General features: G+C 45.6%; 4 protein-coding genes across 4 annotated transcripts in view; 2 read left to right on the top strand and 2 right to left on the bottom strand.

The window, feature by feature from the left end:
- Positions 1–384: 384 nt before the first annotated feature.
- Positions 385–2,880, top strand: BHQ10_010366 (uncharacterized protein; the record flags this gene model as incomplete). The annotated part of the gene is made up of 14 exons (XM_040872988.1): positions 385–687; positions 726–905; positions 980–1,041; positions 1,098–1,236; positions 1,303–1,342; positions 1,394–1,417; positions 1,485–1,618; positions 1,668–1,814; positions 1,889–1,967; positions 2,032–2,221; positions 2,277–2,355; positions 2,415–2,487; positions 2,558–2,802; positions 2,857–2,880. 14 exons carry the CDS (start codon positions 385–387, stop codon positions 2,878–2,880), a joined length of 1,719 nt encoding a protein of 572 aa, XP_040738868.1.
- A 915-nt stretch (positions 2,881–3,795) lies between these two features.
- BHQ10_010365 (uncharacterized protein) lies at positions 3,796–8,572 on the bottom strand (the record flags this gene model as incomplete). Its single annotated transcript, XM_040872987.1, has 5 exons — positions 3,796–4,620; positions 4,673–7,267; positions 7,760–8,024; positions 8,093–8,267; positions 8,320–8,572. The coding sequence occupies 5 exons, from the start codon at positions 8,570–8,572 to the stop codon at positions 3,796–3,798; spliced, it is 4,113 nt and encodes a 1,370-aa protein (XP_040738867.1).
- Positions 8,573–10,558: 1,986 nt separating this feature from the next.
- Positions 10,559–11,962, bottom strand: BHQ10_010364 (uncharacterized protein; the record flags this gene model as incomplete). Its single annotated transcript, XM_040872986.1, has 2 exons — positions 10,559–11,837; positions 11,895–11,962. The coding sequence occupies 2 exons, from the start codon at positions 11,960–11,962 to the stop codon at positions 10,559–10,561; spliced, it is 1,347 nt and encodes a 448-aa protein (XP_040738866.1).
- A 343-nt stretch (positions 11,963–12,305) lies between these two features.
- The window catches only part of BHQ10_010363 (uncharacterized protein), a gene marked incomplete at both ends in the record, with an annotated part of 6,270 nt that continues 733 nt past the window's right edge, over positions 12,306–17,842 (top strand). The window contains 5 exons of the mRNA XM_040872985.1: positions 12,306–13,254; positions 13,453–13,616; positions 14,528–15,209; positions 15,336–15,625; positions 15,711–16,078. Coding sequence (XP_040738865.1) covers positions 12,306–13,254; positions 13,453–13,616; positions 14,528–15,209; positions 15,336–15,625; positions 15,711–16,078 — 2,453 coding nt within the window. The remainder of the gene's footprint in view (positions 13,255–13,452; positions 13,617–14,527; positions 15,210–15,335; positions 15,626–15,710; positions 16,079–17,842) is intronic.

Raw genomic sequence — 17,842 nt, 5'->3', positions numbered from 1 at the left:
ACAGCCTGTATACACTGGTGCATATTTGCTTTGCTTGGACTTATTCTGTTGGAATACTGACCTATCTTAAAATATGAGTCTAACATTTCGCTACCAAGATCTGGATGCCGACCGTCTCTGGTCCGCGGATAATCCGAGTAAGCCATGTAATTACAAGCTATAAACATGACCGGAAATCCCGATATCGGTTCGCATTGTTTAAGGCAATGGTCCACTCGGTACAGCCGACGAAACTATTGCATGCGAGCTGATTTCCCGCACCCCGCATCGAATAGCGTTGGAATTCATGCGTTGAAATTCGAATTACGCCGAAGTACATATAGAGAGTAGTCATGGCTGACAGAGGGCCTGGTCCGTCTATCACACAACATAGCTATTGAAAAGATGAACGAAAACGAGATATCGTTTCTCCCTCACTGGCCGCCCCTGGTCACAGTCTGCCTGTTGCTGGGAGCAGCCTTATTTGCATTTCTCCGGATCCATCCTGCTGGTGCTAAGGATCTCCCCCTCCCACCTCAACCCAAGGGCAATCTCATCCTAGGAAACCTGTCTGAAGTTATCACGGCAAGCAAGCAGAGCCTCCAACATCTGCTGATGCAAAACTGGGCTCGCCAGCACGGCGAGGTGGTTCGCGTCCGCATCGGGCCGATAAGCAATTATTTCCTCAATTCGGATCGTGCTGTCAAGGTAAGTGAAACGGCGCTTTTTTGGCTGCTCATTTTAAGACTATTCGTTGGTCGGCTGCAGAAGGGGGCGGTGCTGATACTGACTCTTGTCTCTACAAGGAAATCATAGATCGTTCATCCGCGATATCGTCAGAGAGGCCGCGCTGGATTGTCAGCAACGAACTCATCTGCAACAAGATGAATGTTCTCTTGCTCGATGGGAGTGATCCGCGGTGGAAGGTAAGGCGCAAACTTGCCGTGATACCTCTACTCTATGTCCTGTTGACGCTGGCTCTGTCTCTCTTGTGTTATAGACTCAGCGACGCGTGATAAAAACATATATGACCGGCGTACCACGAGCAGATGCTGGGTTGCCGTGAGTTTCTAGTCTCCCATCCACTTTGATCAATAGAATGCTTATCGTTCTGGCAGGATTCTCAACTATGAAACTGCCAAGTTTTTGCATGCTATTACAAATAGCCCGGAGGTCGGCCAGAATGGGACTCGGATTTTGAGGTCGATTGCTCGGTATACATATAGTGCATTTGCAACCCTGACTTTTGGGATGGATGTGCGTGTACACGGTTGAGTTCTCACGAACTTTGTTCCACACAATGTGCTAATACAAGTCGTGTAGGTACCCGATATAAATGATCCTACCATCAGCTATATTCATGGTGCGTGTCCTCTTGACTCTACAGCATTACTCGACTGATATTTCAAGATAGAAACGGGTCTTGCACAGATACTGGGTGCGTAAGGCCTATACTGAATCTTGTGGATGATGTATGTGGCTGATGTTAACGTTCCGTACTCCAGGCACAATCCCCGGTATGCACATGGTTGATATATTCACATGGTTGGACCATCTACCTCTCTGCCTCAAGCCGTGGGAGCAGAATGCCAGGCAGAGATTCAAGCGAGATCTGGAATGGTGTTCGGTGCGATTACAGGTATGATCTTTTCCAAAAGGGCAAGGAGACTATCTGACTGAGTGAATAGAGACTCAGAGACCCTGATTTTGCTGGAAAATACATGACAGATGCGTTTCTTCCGTCGGTGATTCGAGGACCCGACTGTGGCGGCTTAGAGACCGCAGAGGAAGCAGCATATTTGTCACTTCAGCTTATCATTGCCGCTGCGGACACGGTACGCTGTTGCGTCTTGTTTTTATGAATCAGCCACTAAAAATACATTATCCTAACACTGACATAAACTGTCAGAGTCAGATCTCCACGTGGTCCTTCTTGGAAGCGATGCTCCAATACCCGGATGTCCAGCGGAAGGCCCGGGCTGAGATTGGTAAATACATGAACCCCGCAGGGCATCTTGGAGATGGTTGCTAATGTCAATTTACCACCTATAGAAGCAGTCGTTGGCGATCGCCTCCCAGAATTTGCCGATCTTGAGGGTATCCCATACGTTCGGTGCGTGATGAAGGAGGTTTGGCGATGGCGCCCTCCTGTTTCCCTCGGCCATCCGCACTTTACGACGAAGGACATAGTCTATAACGGGCAGTGTATCCCCAGAGGTTCGCGTTTGCATGTCAATGCATGGTAAGACACATTTTAGCTTCGCTGGGGAAGCACAGGTCTAATATATCTCTGGTAGGGCTATTGCACACGATCCAAACAGGCACGACGACCCAGAACGCTTCTGGCCGGATCGATACGCTGATGATCGCACAACCGTAAGCCAAGACCATCCCAAGACATACGGGTACAGCTAATCGGTGTTTCTCGATCATAGGCAGAGCAAAGTATCAACTCCCCCGACGTAACCAAACGCGACCACTTCGCCTTTGGCGCGGGCCGTCGCATCTGTACGTAACACACCATCTTTATTTTGGACCTTGAAAAGACTGCTAACATAGACGTTCCCAACAATATTAGGCCCAGGTTACCACGTTGCCGAGCGCTCGCTCGCCATCGCCGCGATGCGGATCCTTTGGGCTTTCGAGATCAAGTGGGCGCCCGGGATACAGGAGCCCGTCGATCCGCTGACATATATGCACCACTCTGAGATGCCAGGGAACGCTTCTTCGAGGCTTCCTGTTACACTGCGGGTTTTGAGTCAGGAGAAGGCGGACATTATCAATCGCGAATTTGAGAGGTTGGAACGGGAACGAGCAAAGATTGTGAGTGGCTCTCTTTTGTGTGGTGCCCATAGTACTAACTGGTTCGCTGGCTAGGCGAGTTTGTCGTCGTTTGACTAAGTTCGTACTCCAATGGGAATGAGCAGTTGACGTGCTGATTGCGAGGATTAATTCACGGCTATGCCAGGAATGGTGATGGTAGCGTACGAACCCGCTCATCATGCTCAAGTATGAAGTCTGGATGGGCATGATGGTATTCTTTTACATTATACTTTTAAAAAGCAATCTACGATCATCTGCTGGCGTCACATCCGATCGCTGTGCAGTCCAATGCACTGCACATCTACTCCGCAGCCAAAGCCGAAGAGAGGTCAAGAAGAAGTGTTGGCAGTTTTAGCAACTTTTAAGGTAGATAGACTCGAATGAAGAAGTGTATATAGTGGGAAAAATAACTATTAGATATACACTTATATATATACTAGATAGTGTAGGAAAAAGTATAGAAAATGGATCTATATAAATATATTCGTTTACTATCTATTTAGTTATTCTTTATAGCTTTTTGATATAAGTCACTTAAATATAATAGTAAGGATTAGTAAGGCATTTATATTTGTATAGGTACTAGGCTATATGGGAGATCTCTTCTATCTTAGTTATATTAAAGACTTCAGTGTTCTATATTAACTATTATTATTCTATTTATTTAGCCTACTCTATCGACGATAATTATTGAATTTTTATATAGTTCTACTAAGCCTAGCATACCTCAACATAACGCTGTTTAACTAAGGTGGATCCAGGTCCGTGGCAGTACTACTACTACTACTACTACTACTACTGTACTAAATTCTAGATCTAGATAGGCTAATAAGTCCATGCAATCTGCATGTAGACTCGGCCAATTGACTTCTAATTTAATATGGAATAATTTTTTTAGTCTCATTGTACGTCGAACCTCTCCTTGGAGACAATAGAAAAGTAGAGAGAACGAAAAGCAGACTTCCTGAATATTATAATTAGTTATGCTATCACTCAGCCAGACGCTTGAATGGCCAGCTGCTGTATGGAAAGTTGGCTCGTCACCTGGTCCGTGGTGAAGGTATATCCGATCTCTTTACGGAACCAGTTGCGGAACTCAATGGCCACCAATGAATCACCTCCATGTTCTCCGATTGAATTGCCCGGGTTGACGTCTTCCGCGGCAACACCGAGAATATCGACAATCTGATCAATCAGTGCCTCAACAATGGTAGAGCTACGTTCCTTGGGGTTTCGACAGCGGGGCAAAACTTGGGAAAGAGGTTCAGCCGCTTGTACATGTGGCATGTCTACCGCCAAGTCCTTGCTGGTCGCTTTGTCTGAGGGATAAGCTGGAGACAAGCAAAGGTGCGAAACGAGAGGATCAAGAGTAGCGTACTGGGTTGGAGACCATGTCGCCGGAGGCGCCCAGCCGATGGCAATCTGGCTATTGGAATAATGCGCAGGAGGATTGGACATGGTGTAGCCAAGAAGGGCGTGTAGTGCAGAGAGTGGAAGTCCACCGAGTCGCATATTTTCGAAGTGTGGCAGTGCTTCAGGTCTCTCATGAAGGGAGCCGGCGCCTAGAACCGTTCCCAGATCAAGTGAATATGTGGGCTGACCGAGGCTGGTCCGCCAACGCGCAAAAGCATCCTGAAAGGTGGACGGTGCTGCGTAATTGGCCTGGCCAGTGCTTCCGAGCAATCCAACATACGATGAGAGCATAATAAAGAAGTCTAGGGGCTGGTCTTGGAGGCATTCGTGAAGGTTATATGTTCCCAGCTTGGGCTTTAGGACCTGCTGGAAAGAGTCGAGTGTCATGTTGTCGAAGCTGGAGTTCTGTGGCCAAGTCAGCATACTATGATGCGCATTAAATGTCCAGGGTACTTACCTTTAGCGTTAGCCCCGCATGAATGACGCCATGAATAGGAGGCAGAGCCTTTTTCGTGTCCATCAAAACAGTTTGAAGCTGAAGACGATCGCTGATGTCACACGAGACCGCGCGAAAGGCAACCTTCATTCGCTCCAGCTCCTCAATAAGACCCCGTGTGAGAGGTCTCTCGGCACCTGAGGGAGACAAAGACACAATGTATCGAGCACCACATTTTGCCATCAAAACACTGAGTGAACGTCCCAGGCCACCTTGCCCACCAACTATGAGGTAAGTAGCATCCGGTCGCAACCGGACCACGGGAGGCACCTGGGGTATGACTTTGACCTTATCATCACTTCCATGTATAACAACCAGTTTGCCAATATGCTGTCTCTTTTGCATTGACCGGAATACCTGTTCTAACTCCGAGATTGGGAAAGACTTGATAGGATACGCAGGCCTGATTTGATGTCCGGCTAGCATCTGGTGTACTCGAGCAAAGATATCTGCCATATACCGCGGCTTTTCTCGCATCACCAAAACGAGGTCTACGGCGGAGATGGATATGGAGCGTGAAAAGGTACTCATGTCCAGGCGAGCATGTGCCAGTATATCGCTCTTCCCAATCTCCACAAATCGACCAAGTGGAGCCAATAAATCGAGAGAACTCTGCAAGAAGGCGCCCGAAAGAGCATTAAGAACAACATCCACGCCTCGAGTTTTAGTCAGTGCACGGATCTGGCTAGCGAATCCAGTCGACCGGCTGGAAAAAACATGGTGCTCGGGAAGGTTATACTGCTGGATTAGCAGTTGCTTTTTCTGGTCTGAACCGACTGTCGTGAATACTGTAGCTCCCAGGTACTGCGCAAGAACAATGGCTGCCTGGCCGACTCCCCCAGCACCGGAGTGTATCAATATCGTGTCACCAGGGCGAAGTTGCGCAATAGTAAAAAGACAGTGATACGCGGTACAATAGATGATGGGTATTGATGGTGCTTGTTCGAATGATATACCAGCAGGAATATGTTGTACATTCATCGAGGGACATCGAACGTGGCTTGCAAATCGAGGAACGTGCCATGTGTAAACCCTATCCCCCTCTACGAACCCTAGCTGTGCATCTCGCCCAACCTTTGTCACTACACCAGCGACCTCTGCAACGTTTTCGTCTGACATCTGTCCCATGGCGATCATGATATCGCGAAAATTGACACCGGAAGCCTTGATCTCAATCTCGATTTCTTCTGCAGAAAGAGATTCATCGAAATCAGGAAAATCAGTAAATGATATTCCTTGCAAGCCTGCTGTACGTCCCTCACTCAGACGTAGGTGTCGGTCGCCTTGATAAAAGGGCTCCAGCCGAGCCACACCAGGTGGATAATTCACCGAATGGGAACGAACGAATTCCGTCGTCGCTGTATCCTCAACCAAACGAGGAACGAACCATTTCCCATTGCGCTCACACCATTCCATACCGCCTTTTCGTCGGTCAGAAAGATAATGTTGCATGAAGGTCCAGATTTTCCCGGCCATGTCCTGGGAGGGTGTCTCGTATTCTGCATCAAGATCAACGGTGATGATCGGTACATGAGAGTTCTCATTTCTCAGTACTCGAGCCAGCCCTAGCGTCAAACTCGACAGTGGGTTACGGCTTTGACCAGTCGCTCCCCGCGTTATCCAAATGACTTCACGGGCGATCTTACAGATGTGCTTCAGATTTTCAAAGATCGCGTGGTTGAGGTTGCTTAGCAACGGTTCGTCTAAATCAGTCAACATGATGCACATTCGATCATGTAAGCTGCTATCTCCGAGTGAGGACATCTGGATTGTATATTTTGACGACATGGAACAAATGTGCTGGGAAATCCTATAACCTGGGCTTTCATCTTGCTTTGATAGCTGAGCACTTGTCAAAACCAATGCCAGGTTGACCGTATCAATCGCATGCGCGTCGTTGCGTCTTGCAGTGGAGATAATCAAACTATCAGTTTGAAATTCTGCATCCGGATACGAATGTAAAATCGAATCTAAGCCACTAAATCCCGAGTTGCGGAGAGTAATGTTCCATTCTTCTTCGCTCAACAATGGGCTGTCCTTGCAGCGCTGCGTCGCTCCTAGCCACCAGCCCGGGAGTGAGCCGAAAACAAATGAGCGGTGGACAGTCGGTTGTGTACTCTCAAGCAGTAATAATTTTCCTCCTGGCTTTAGTAGCTGCCTCACATTTTTGACTGTCTTGTCAATATAGGTGGTGGCGTGAAGGACATTTGCCGCAATCACGAGGTCATAGTCTGCCGGTTGAAAGCCTTGTTGCGCTGGATCGTTTTCGATATCCAACTTCTGGTATTGAACGAGCCCATGCCACTTTTCCAGCTTCTTCTCCGCATTACCAAAGAATCCCATCGAGATATCTGTAAAGCGATAATGAGAGCACAGATTTTCACCTGACCTGCTCAGAGCTTGTAAAACAGGAAGGGTAGTTCCTCCTATCCCGGCGCCAATTTCAAGGATACGCAGCCCTGGGGACTTCAAGGCCAGAATTCGAGCAAATTCTGCAGCTTGAATTGCACACCTTTGCATGCTATCGTCATCCTCCATTTCATCACTCTCGAGCATCTACGTATTCTTAGCCTTCTATTTTAGCCCTTTCATATAAATCTAAAATTTGTAATAGCATTAGTATGCTCCAAAGATAGTATCCATCTTCAGTAGTTGTCAAGTGCCACCCAAATGGCAGATGACGTTCCTTTACAGCTTTCTACTTGTCTACTTAGGGGTCAACGAAGAACAGCCTACCTAGGCAAAGAGTCACAGAATAAGAGACATTTTTGATGGCTTTACTTTGATATGTACATCGCAATATTGGGTTATATCCATCTATTGCCCCAGCCCGTCCAAATGATGCGCCCATTCTACCCAAAATAGAGCCTGCTGTCCATCGTCAAATGTAAAAGGGGCATTCAGCCAATCAATCTCATCATCCGCTGGCGCACCTTCTATGCTGGTGGGGCCATCATTGTCCAGAAGGAAATTTGGTGTTGTATCCCTTCGCGGTAAATTCATCCACGTCGACGAGTTAGGATGTATTGTTGAGGAGTTTATATTTACGATAGTGGTATTTTGCCGAGACGCAGTGCTGTACGTGTCAAATGTGACCATCTGAGGCACTTTCTTCGCGCGTGTAAGCGTTCGCTTGATAATCAGCGTGGCATTTCGAGTGACAACACATTCTTCCATGCCCTCGAGGACGGCAATGGCACGGTCAATTTTTTGAAACAGGTATTGCAGATATTGCTTGGTTTTTGCAAATTTGTGGAAGACCGCCGTAAGTAGAATGCTCGCTGCAAATAGCGTATAAGTTGAATTGTACCACCTAACCAGTTAGTAACTAGTCAATAGATCATTCCCTGCTCAGATAAATATGAGTGTTTGACACCTTACCAAGTTTGAAAGAAGCTGTCGTTGTTAAATGCGTCATATATAAGATCAATCGCCTGGCCTGCGGAGTCAATGCACTTCTCTTGACAATCGCGTACTTCCCATTGCAGGTCCGGATCGATTTTTTCCAGGAGGGTGAAGAATTTGCCATGAAGTACCATTCGAAGATTATAGTAACCTAAATTCAAGATCAGCAAGACTCTAAAGCAAGGGAGCCTCGTAATTCGTACGTATCATTAACACAACATATTGCTTCTTGATATAGTAAGAGGAGCGCTTAGGCTTCAGTGATAATCTGCTAGCCGACGATTCTGTTGACCGAAGATGGGGTGGGAGCGATCGAAGCCAACTACTCAATTCATCATCTAGCAGTCTTGTACGAGCGAGCGTTTCTCGCACAGTGCACGGTAAAGTATACAAACGAATACCGACTTTCCGCATGATTCTAGATAATTCAACCATGCATGGGACAATCTGAAGCATGTTGGGTGTTATGAGGGAATGGTCTGTTTCATATAAATTTGTTGCCCCTGGAAGATACTGAGTGTGATATTCGTCAGGACCAAGGCTATCAGGTCTGCCCAGAGCGAAGCTTGTTTGTCTACACAGGTCTCTGTAAGCCTCAATGCGAATTAATGAGGCAATTCACTCACATATCAAGACAATAGACAGCCCTGAGAACGTAAGCAAGAAAGTCCATGATTCAATAATGGAGTAATTGAAAGAAAGGAAAACTTGCCACCATGTTTTTGCTGCATCATTTGACGATCTGGGATCAGATTTATTCCTATCAGCTGACCTATCCAGGCCAATTGCTAGAGCAGTCCTGGATGCTTGTCCGGAGTACAAATATGCGACTTTGAACAAGGATGTTAGTGAACCGTAAAACAAGACAACCTAGGAGGCCGTTCATACCATGTGGATTCAGCTCATGCTGACAAACCTTTCCCTGAAAGTATGATAGAGGTTACCTTTCTATCAGCATAAAGGAAAGATGGCACTTACCATCAAATAATAACATTGGACCATTTCCAAATTCGTCTCCGAGCCGAGTTGCGTAACGATAATAACAGCCTCGTTATAAAATTTCCGACTCCACGAAAATCTGTCCTGGCCGTATATTTCTCGTTCGTCCCAGATCATTACAAGACTACCTAGACTCAACGTGATATAGTAAAGTGCAATGAAAATCAAGGGTTGTTTCTCAGGCTTGTCAAACCAAAGATCTTCACACCGTGCTAAAAATCTTTCTTCATCAAAAATAGGTTGGACACAGTGAATGTTGCTAAAGTATCCTTCAATAAACTTTCTAGCAACTCGAAAATGAAATCGATCGTTCGTAGCTTGAGTATGCTCTGTCAGAGTACTCGGGGTCAAGTATGGCCTGAAATTTGTGTTGTGCAATAGAGAAGCAAGTGATCCCTCTGAATTTCCACCTCCGGCAACATTGACGTGGCTTTCTGACATCTTTTCCACATGCTTGAGGAAAGCCGTGGATGAGGAAGCGCCATAGAATTCCAAATTCTTTGTGTAGGAATTTGTGTCCACGATATCAGCAGAGGAGTATCGTGGCAATCCTTGTGACTGTAAAGTCCCAGGAGGGTTCTGAGCCACACTATGTTGAACAGACGATGAAAGAATTTCACGTGGATCACGGCTCTCATCAGGTACCAACTCAAAAGCGATATGGCCATCTCTTGTCCTGGGTCGCGTATCAGCAGAACCACTTTGATGGCTATTTTCTACCACAACCCCGCTGTCTTCTTGATGGCTGTCCAGCCCTCCCGGCTCGGAATTTTGTCTAGAGCTAATTGAGGACTTGCTCGGCGAAGGAACATCGTCGGCAGATCCTTGGAATGGCCTTCTCCGCTTCACACGATTTGGCCTGGAATAGAGACATTCCAGATCATGATCTAATCAGACCGCTTAGCCAAAGTTGGAAAAATAATCCGATTGCAATATATTACCAACGCAGTAGGAGCATGGCTGCTCCTCATTGCAACGGTTCTTTCTCGTGCGGCACACCTCGCATGCTTGAAGGGCCCTGGACCGTTTCGGCTTCTCAGACTTTCGCATATCGATATCACCAAATTCGCAGTGACTTTAGAGAAGAAGTAGTTACTAGATGAATAGTGTCGATGCTTCTCAACACTTTCCAGGGTGCCTTTACAGATAAACCGGGGAGTGGTTCCATATCTTTGCCCACGCCGGGTTTAAGTACTTCCAGGCCGGGGTATCCCGAATCCCGCCAACTTGGTATAAGTACCAGTAGTGTGTATCGGTACGGTAACGTTACGCCCGGTACAAGTGTTTATAAAGTATATGTAAGGTATGAAATGCTAGAAATTACAGGCTTTTACAAAAACATTAATTACCCTAATCAATACCCTGAGTTATGTTTAAATAGTAGTTAGCCATTTCGATGCCTTATCTCAACAATTATGACTAGAGTCTTACGAAGAAATCTCCTTAATCGAGCGACTTTGGAGGGCTGAAAAGATCCTTGAGACCGCCCCAGCTTTCCTTACTATACTCTGACTGGATCTTTTGACAGGCCTTTAAGCCCCAATTAGTAACACCAACCATATAGCAGCTTTCAAACATAAACGCCATACTTCCAAGGCCGACTTTGACTGGAACCAATTCTTCGTTGCTGGCTTTCTCAAACGCTTCCGCATCTGGCCCATGACTGCTCATGCAGTTGTGAAGGCTCGCTCCAGCTGCTTGGAAGCCACCCTTGCCGCCGTCCTTGGCGATGTAGGAACCCTTGATGAGTCCCATAAACTCACTCATACAGTTTCGGTGATAAGATGGAGGCCGGAACGTGTCCTCGGCAACAAGCCAGCGGGGTGGAAAGATGACGAAGTCCGCAATGGCTGTTCCAGGATGGGCGTTGGAACTGACGGTGAGAACGGTGTTCAGTGATGGGTCCGGATGGTCATAGGAAATGGTGCCGATAGTGTTGAAGCGTCCTAAATCGTACTTATAAGGATAGTACCTGCCTTCCCATGCTACGACATCAAATGGCGTGTGGTTCTGCGAGCTGCAAAATAACTGTGCACAAAACTTGTTGTATACCTTCCACTCCGAAGTAGTATCGTGCGTGTAAGCGGCTACGGGGATCTGGAAATCACGAGCATTGGCCAAGCAGTTAGATCCAATTGGCCCAAGCTCAGGAAGGTGAAAGTGGCCATTGTAGACTTCTAGTATGTAGCCTCGGATGGGTTCATCATTGACAAGCTGGACTCGGTATCTAATTCCCCGAGGGAGGACGCAAATCTCGTTTGGCCGGACAAGCAGGTGACCCATCTCGGTCTGGATATCAAGTGCACCAGTTTGTGGAACAACAAGCATGTCTCCATCGGCGTTGTACATGGCGGACTTCTCAGCCATGGATTTGGCGGCTCCGTATATGTAGTAGGCAACACCGTTCTTCACTGAAGGGTCACCGGCTCCAGCCACCATATGGAGGCCTTGAACCCAGTCAACATCGGCGTTGATATCAAAAGGGTCCCACCGAAGCTGATTTGGAATATGGTTGAATTTGGCTTCCAGTCTATCTCCTGAGTCCAACGGCTGAAAGGAGCTGTGAACGGCGGACGGTATAATGCGGTATACCCAAGTCTGTTGGTTCTCCCAGCGAGGTGCCGTAAACGCAGTGCCTGATATCTTCTCGGCATACAATCCATAAGGACATTTTTGAGGCGAATTTTGACCGATTGGCAATGCTCCTTTAACCGCCTCCGTCCTGTTGCAGCATTAACATGTATTGGGAACACTTATTCGGTCCAGAGAGCGAACTTACTCTAGGTTAGCTAGAAATCCAGTTTGGTATTCATATTTTTCGGGTATATCGAATCCCGTGAGTGGCATTTTTGCTAGATTACAGTGCAATATCCTCTGTTTGATAAATTCGATGTAAGAATCTTTTTTCTTATCAAATGAAACTTTCACACAACTTAAGAACAGGAATTGAAAAAATATGGTGCTCTTCATATGGTAAAACATTCACTGTGTGACACGCGACAGACGGCTCATCCGCCGGATGTCCCAGAGCTCTACCCTCTGTTCCGGTGTGTTCAAAAGTCCCACTATATCTCTTCCCTATTAGTTAATTTGCGTTTTTTTCACTTCGATTTAACATTGAACTATCGACCATGCACTCGAACATAATCAGCATTCTGTTGACAAATATTCAGAGTTTTAAACCAAAGAAATGGCTTCCGAAAGCTGGCTTAATATACGCAAAGGTTCTCATTTCTCGTTAGCAAACATACCCTTTGGCATCGTAACAACGCCCGCATCCCCCGATCCTCATGCCGGCATAGCTATCGGAGACTACGTCCTTGATCTATACTTGTTTGCGACGCACGGCGGCTTCTCCTACCTGGAGGCATTCTCCCCAGAACAAGTTGCATTATTTTCTCAGCCTACGTTGAACCAATTTGCTGCTGCTGGCCAAGCATTCCACAAGCAGGTTCGGAGTTATTTGCAAGATGTCTTTTCGTCAGTCACCACTGTTCCCCAGGCTCTAAGGAACAACCAGGCTGTACGAGACACAGCATTGTTTCCCAAGGAGGATGTCAAGGTTCATCTTCCCATGAAAGTGACTGGTTACACGGATTTCTTTGCCGGTAAAAACCATGCATACAACTGCGGCTGCATTTTTCGTGACCCCCAGAAGGCGCTACAACCAAATTACCTTCACCTCCCTGTCGGATATGGTTCGCGGGCGTCATCCGTTGTTGCGTCTGGCACCCCGATCCGGCGTCCTCTAGGTCAGTACTTGGCCAACCCTGGAGACGAGAAATCTGTCTTTGGACCTTGTCGAAACCTGGACATCGAGCTTGAATTGGGTGCCTTCTTGTGCAAAGGGAACACGATGGGCGAACCAATTCCTATCGATAAGGCCGAAGAGCATATCTTCGGCTTTGTTCTCTTAAATGACTGGTCGGCCAGGGATATTCAAGCTTGGGAAGCAGTGCCTTTGGGTCCATTTAATGCCAAAAACTTTGCCTCCACAATTAGTCCATGGGTTGTATTAAAGGATGCTCTAGAAGCGTTCCATGTCCCCGGCATTCCCAATGACACTGAATTGCATCCTTATTTACGCCAGGAACGCCAGGATAATGTATATGACATCAATCTCCAGGCGGAAATCAAAAGTAAGTGTGCTATCAATTCTGCTTTCACGTTTAAATGACAGGCAACTAATAGTCCATTGTGCTCTCAAGCGGCCGACGGAAAATCGGCAATATTCACAAGAACGAATGGCAAGAATTTGGTCTTTTCCTTCGCGCAGATGCTTGCACACCACACAATTGGCGGTTGTCCGATGGAAGTGGGTGACTTGATTGGATCAGGAACCATCAGCGGCACAGAGCCGGGCAGCTTAGGCTCGTTACTCGAGGCTTCCCTTGGTGGGAAACAGACATATGCAATTTCGAGTGATATACATCGAAAATTCTTGGAGGATGGAGACACAATTACGATTCGTGGCTGGTGTGGCAAAGACGACTCGAATTTGGTAGGCTTTGGTAGCTGCGAGGGTACTATTGAGCCTGCTAGAGAATATTAGATACGGAGGCAAATAAACGAATCATGCTATATAAGAAATTACTTTTCAAAGATCCCTTTGACGTGACAGAGTAACTTGCCTCAGTTATCTACAGTACACTTGATAAACAACCCTCGCCTCTTAACAACCCTAACCCTAATTCAATCTCGATGCTTGACTACAACTCATCCCAAAGGTATTGCACAGAGTAACTCAATTACCTAACAAACTCAATCTACAATAACTAAGTAAATTACCAATCCCTTCGGGTCAAAAAATGATGACACGCCAATTGATTAGAGAGATACCTAAATCGAACCAGGAAAGTACGAATACATAGGGAACGATCCGGCGGATATTCCGGCGGGCGTTCTAGTTCTTCCTAACCAAGGGGACGAAGTGCAGCAAGAAGCTACGCTGTACCAAGGAAAATTGGGCTACATCCCAACTCAGACGTAGAAATTTAAAAGATGAATCGCTGGCAACCAAATGGCTATAGTCTTGTCTTTACCAAACAGGAATCAACGAACGAACGGACGCCATGGCGGAACTCTCTTCGTTGACCCTGATATCTGAGCTGCACGCAAAAATTGGTGGAGCAAATGTAGAAACATTGATTCTCAGTATTATTTTGGTCGGTTTTTTGGTATTGTTGATATATGTGCTTGATAAAACCGACATTCCATTTATCCGAAATTTACCTGCGGTTCCTTCGGTCCCTATCTTTGGAAGTCTTTTCCAGTTGGGTTCAGAGCATCCCAAACGTCTTGCTGAGTTATCGAAGCAATATGGTTCGGTCTTTCAGATTAGGCTCGGTAATAGGGTTTGTCTTCTTCTTTGTTCTATGACATCGCCCTACCGTACTGACTGACTTTTTCTAGAGATTCGTGGTAGCAAATTCCTTCGAATCTATCAAGCAGCTTTGGATAAACAATCAATCCAGCCTAATCTCTCGACCGACACTACACACATTCCACAGAGTTCTATCTTCTTCTCAAGGTTTTACTATTGGTACATCGCCATGGGATGAATCCTGCAAAAGGCGACGAAAAGCTGCGGCAACAGCCCTAAATCGGCCTGCTGTTGCCTCATACATGCCATTTGTGGATCTAGAGTCCTACGTCAGCATTAAAGAACTCGTTGACCAGATTCACTCCGGGGAGCAGCGAAGTCAAACTGAGAAGGATTTCAAAAAAGCAGCCAACTTCCAGGTCGATATCGATCCTTATCCGCTCTTTCAACGCCTGGCACTTAATCTTAGCCTTACTCTTGGTTATGGGTTCCGCATTGATGGGGGTGCTGAAGACCACCTGTTGCGAGAGATAATCACTGTCGAGCGCGGAATCAGCACGCTTAGAAGCACGAGCAATAACTGGCAAGATTTTGTGCCGCTGCTAAGAATCTTTCCCAGGCGCAATGACCAGGCATCTGACCTAAGACGCCGCCGTGACAAGTACCTCGAGTTTCTGTTACAGAGACTGAAAGATCGCATTTCAACGGGGACAGATAAGCCGTGTATTACTGGCAATATCATGAAGGACCCAGATTACAAACTAAACCACGGTATGGCAATATATTTATGAATTCCATCTACTCACCCTCGTCCTTATCCAAATGGCAATTAGAGTGTTACTAATGCAATTGCGGTGTACAAAGCTGAAATTAAATCTATCTGTCTGACCATGATAGCCGGTGGTCTGGACACAACTCCAGCATGCATTCTACTCGGCGTGGCAATTTTGTCTGGTCCGCAAGGTCAATATTTGCAGCAAAAACTGCTCGACGAGATCAACAAAGTCTACCAGGACGGTAGTGCGTGGAAGAAATGTCTCGTTGAAGAAAAAGTTGAATACTTGGCCGCCTTTTGCAAGGAAGTTCTACGCTTCTGGACCGTTATTCCAATGTCACTGCCGCGGGTCAGTATTAAAGACGTGGATTATAAAGGCGCGTGCATTCCAGCTGGAACTACATTTTTAATGGTAAGTGTTCTGGTCATTTCTTTTCTCCGTAAATTATCACATATGTTTTTAATCCTACTAATAGCCACTGCTCTAAAACATCCAGAACGCTTGGGCAGCTGATTTTGACTCTGAACACTTTGAATCACCTCTCGAATTCCGCCCGGAGCGCTTTCTCAATATCCCGGAAGGATCAGGAACTCAGCATTTTGCCTTTGGAGCCGGGTCTCGAATGTGCACAGGTTCACACCTCGCAAATCGCGAGATGTACATTACCTTTATGCGCATCATTATCGCGCTCGAAGTGTTGCCAGCACAGGACCCGGCTCAGAGGCCCATTTTGACTGGGCCGTTAGAGTGTAATGCGAATCCGTCGGGCCTGTCAATTGAGCCGAAGAAGTTTTCCGTTGGTTTTCGTGTTAGAGATGATGATAAGCTGAGGCAGTGGTTTGAGGACTCGGAGATGGCGACGGGGTACATGACAGATTGATTCATTTTACTGTAAACTACAATACTTGCATACCTATCTAGGTAGTCAGATGTAAATACCAGGTTTTAGATAGTTACGTGAAGAACAGTTTGATACACAAGATAAAAAAACCAATGAAACATAACATATCACTAACTAAAGGTAACTACAACTCAATGGAACGCAATCTTTTCGAGAGATCATTTGAATGTTATCTCCTTGATAGTACAGACAGATGCGAAACCTCCTTCACATCTTTTACACACTCTCTTCAACTTGCCCCACAGCCAGGGCTGTTGCCTAGAAGTATTCCACAATTTACCCAGACTAGTACTTTTTAATACCACTTTCGTACAATATTTACGTAAAGATTATATATATATAAGATCAGAGATATGTAAAAAGGAGTATTACATTTACATATGAAATATGAGATTGAACTAGTCTCAGGGACTAGCCCTTCGTTGTGGGGCAAAAAGAAGAGAGTGTTTGTAAAAGATGTGAAGGAGATTTCACATCTGTCTGTACTTGAGGTACCTAATATGCTATACAATCGGAGGGCAAAGATTTTACATAGCTTATTTGCAACGGAACTTTCCAGAAAACGCCCGTAGACATACACGGTTGGATCAATATGTTTACCTTTTCAAATATAAAAGATTGTTGTCTTTTACATATTGAGGGAGCAAATCTTGCAACTGTTGACGCTATATTTCAATGTTGTTCCAGTACATAATTAGAAACAATTCTAGAGCATGTGGAGGATCTTGTACAATTTTAACCTTCTAATCAAAACTCTGGACTGAATAACTATATAACTAATTGAGCTTGACAGAAGACACGATTCACAAGCAGGACAGAAATTCACCGAGTATCAACTTTGTTGCCCTGTTTTGCGCACGACACCTCAACCGGTGCATCAACGTGATACTTCATGGTCTCAGCGCAAATCACCGAGGAAATAACTTGCGATGCAAGCGACCACTCCGAAAGGCACAGCAGTAATGAAAACAATCCGAAGGGAATCTGCATGTGTCTCCTGTAAGGCAAGTGTACCTAGGGCAATAATTGTAGGAGTTACTCCCGGAACTTTGCCCAGTGCAACGGTGTTACTTAGGGCTAGGGCTAGGGCTAAGATCTTGTTGGAATCCGTGTATTGGCTAGTAATTGGGTAACATAGGTTCCCTTATAAAGTAATGTGTATGTTGATGTGTGTTCCCTCTTCTACTCTGTTCCCCCCCGGAGAGTACGCGATATCGTACTTTTCAGCCCCTAGGTGCCAGACTACGCGCCAAGCCTCTAAATACATGCTTCTCTGTGATTGGCCCACCAGGCCTCACTAAAGACTTCTAAAGACTCCACAAGACTGTGTTTGTTACGAAACCAACTTGCATGATACTAGGCAGAATCTAGTACTATAAAGGGAAAACATATATTAAAGCAGCTAACATTATTTTATAATTAATTATTTCTATAACTAGATATATAAGTAGTTAGCTAAGAATATAGATTTATAAATAATATAAGTAGAGATTATATAACTATATATACTTAGAAAGATACTTAAATGTAGAAGGATTATATATAAATAAAAAGAATAACTATTAGATATAGAAAAAAGTATAGAAAATATAATCTATATAAATATACTTATTTATTATATATTTAATTATTTTTTATAAGAATGGGCACTAGATAGGCACCTCCCGGGGCCCATTTACGTCCTTCTTGATGCCCAGAATGCTATTAACCGCCTACAAACAACAAAA

The sequence above is a fragment of the Talaromyces amestolkiae genome (genome assembly GCF_001896365.1).
Source record: "Talaromyces amestolkiae strain CIB chromosome Unknown scaffold40.1, whole genome shotgun sequence".
In the NCBI taxonomy this organism is placed as follows: domain Eukaryota; kingdom Fungi; phylum Ascomycota; class Eurotiomycetes; order Eurotiales; family Trichocomaceae; genus Talaromyces; species Talaromyces amestolkiae.
The sequence above is the reverse complement of the archived record's forward strand: the minus strand, read 5'-3'. Positions and strand labels throughout refer to the sequence as shown.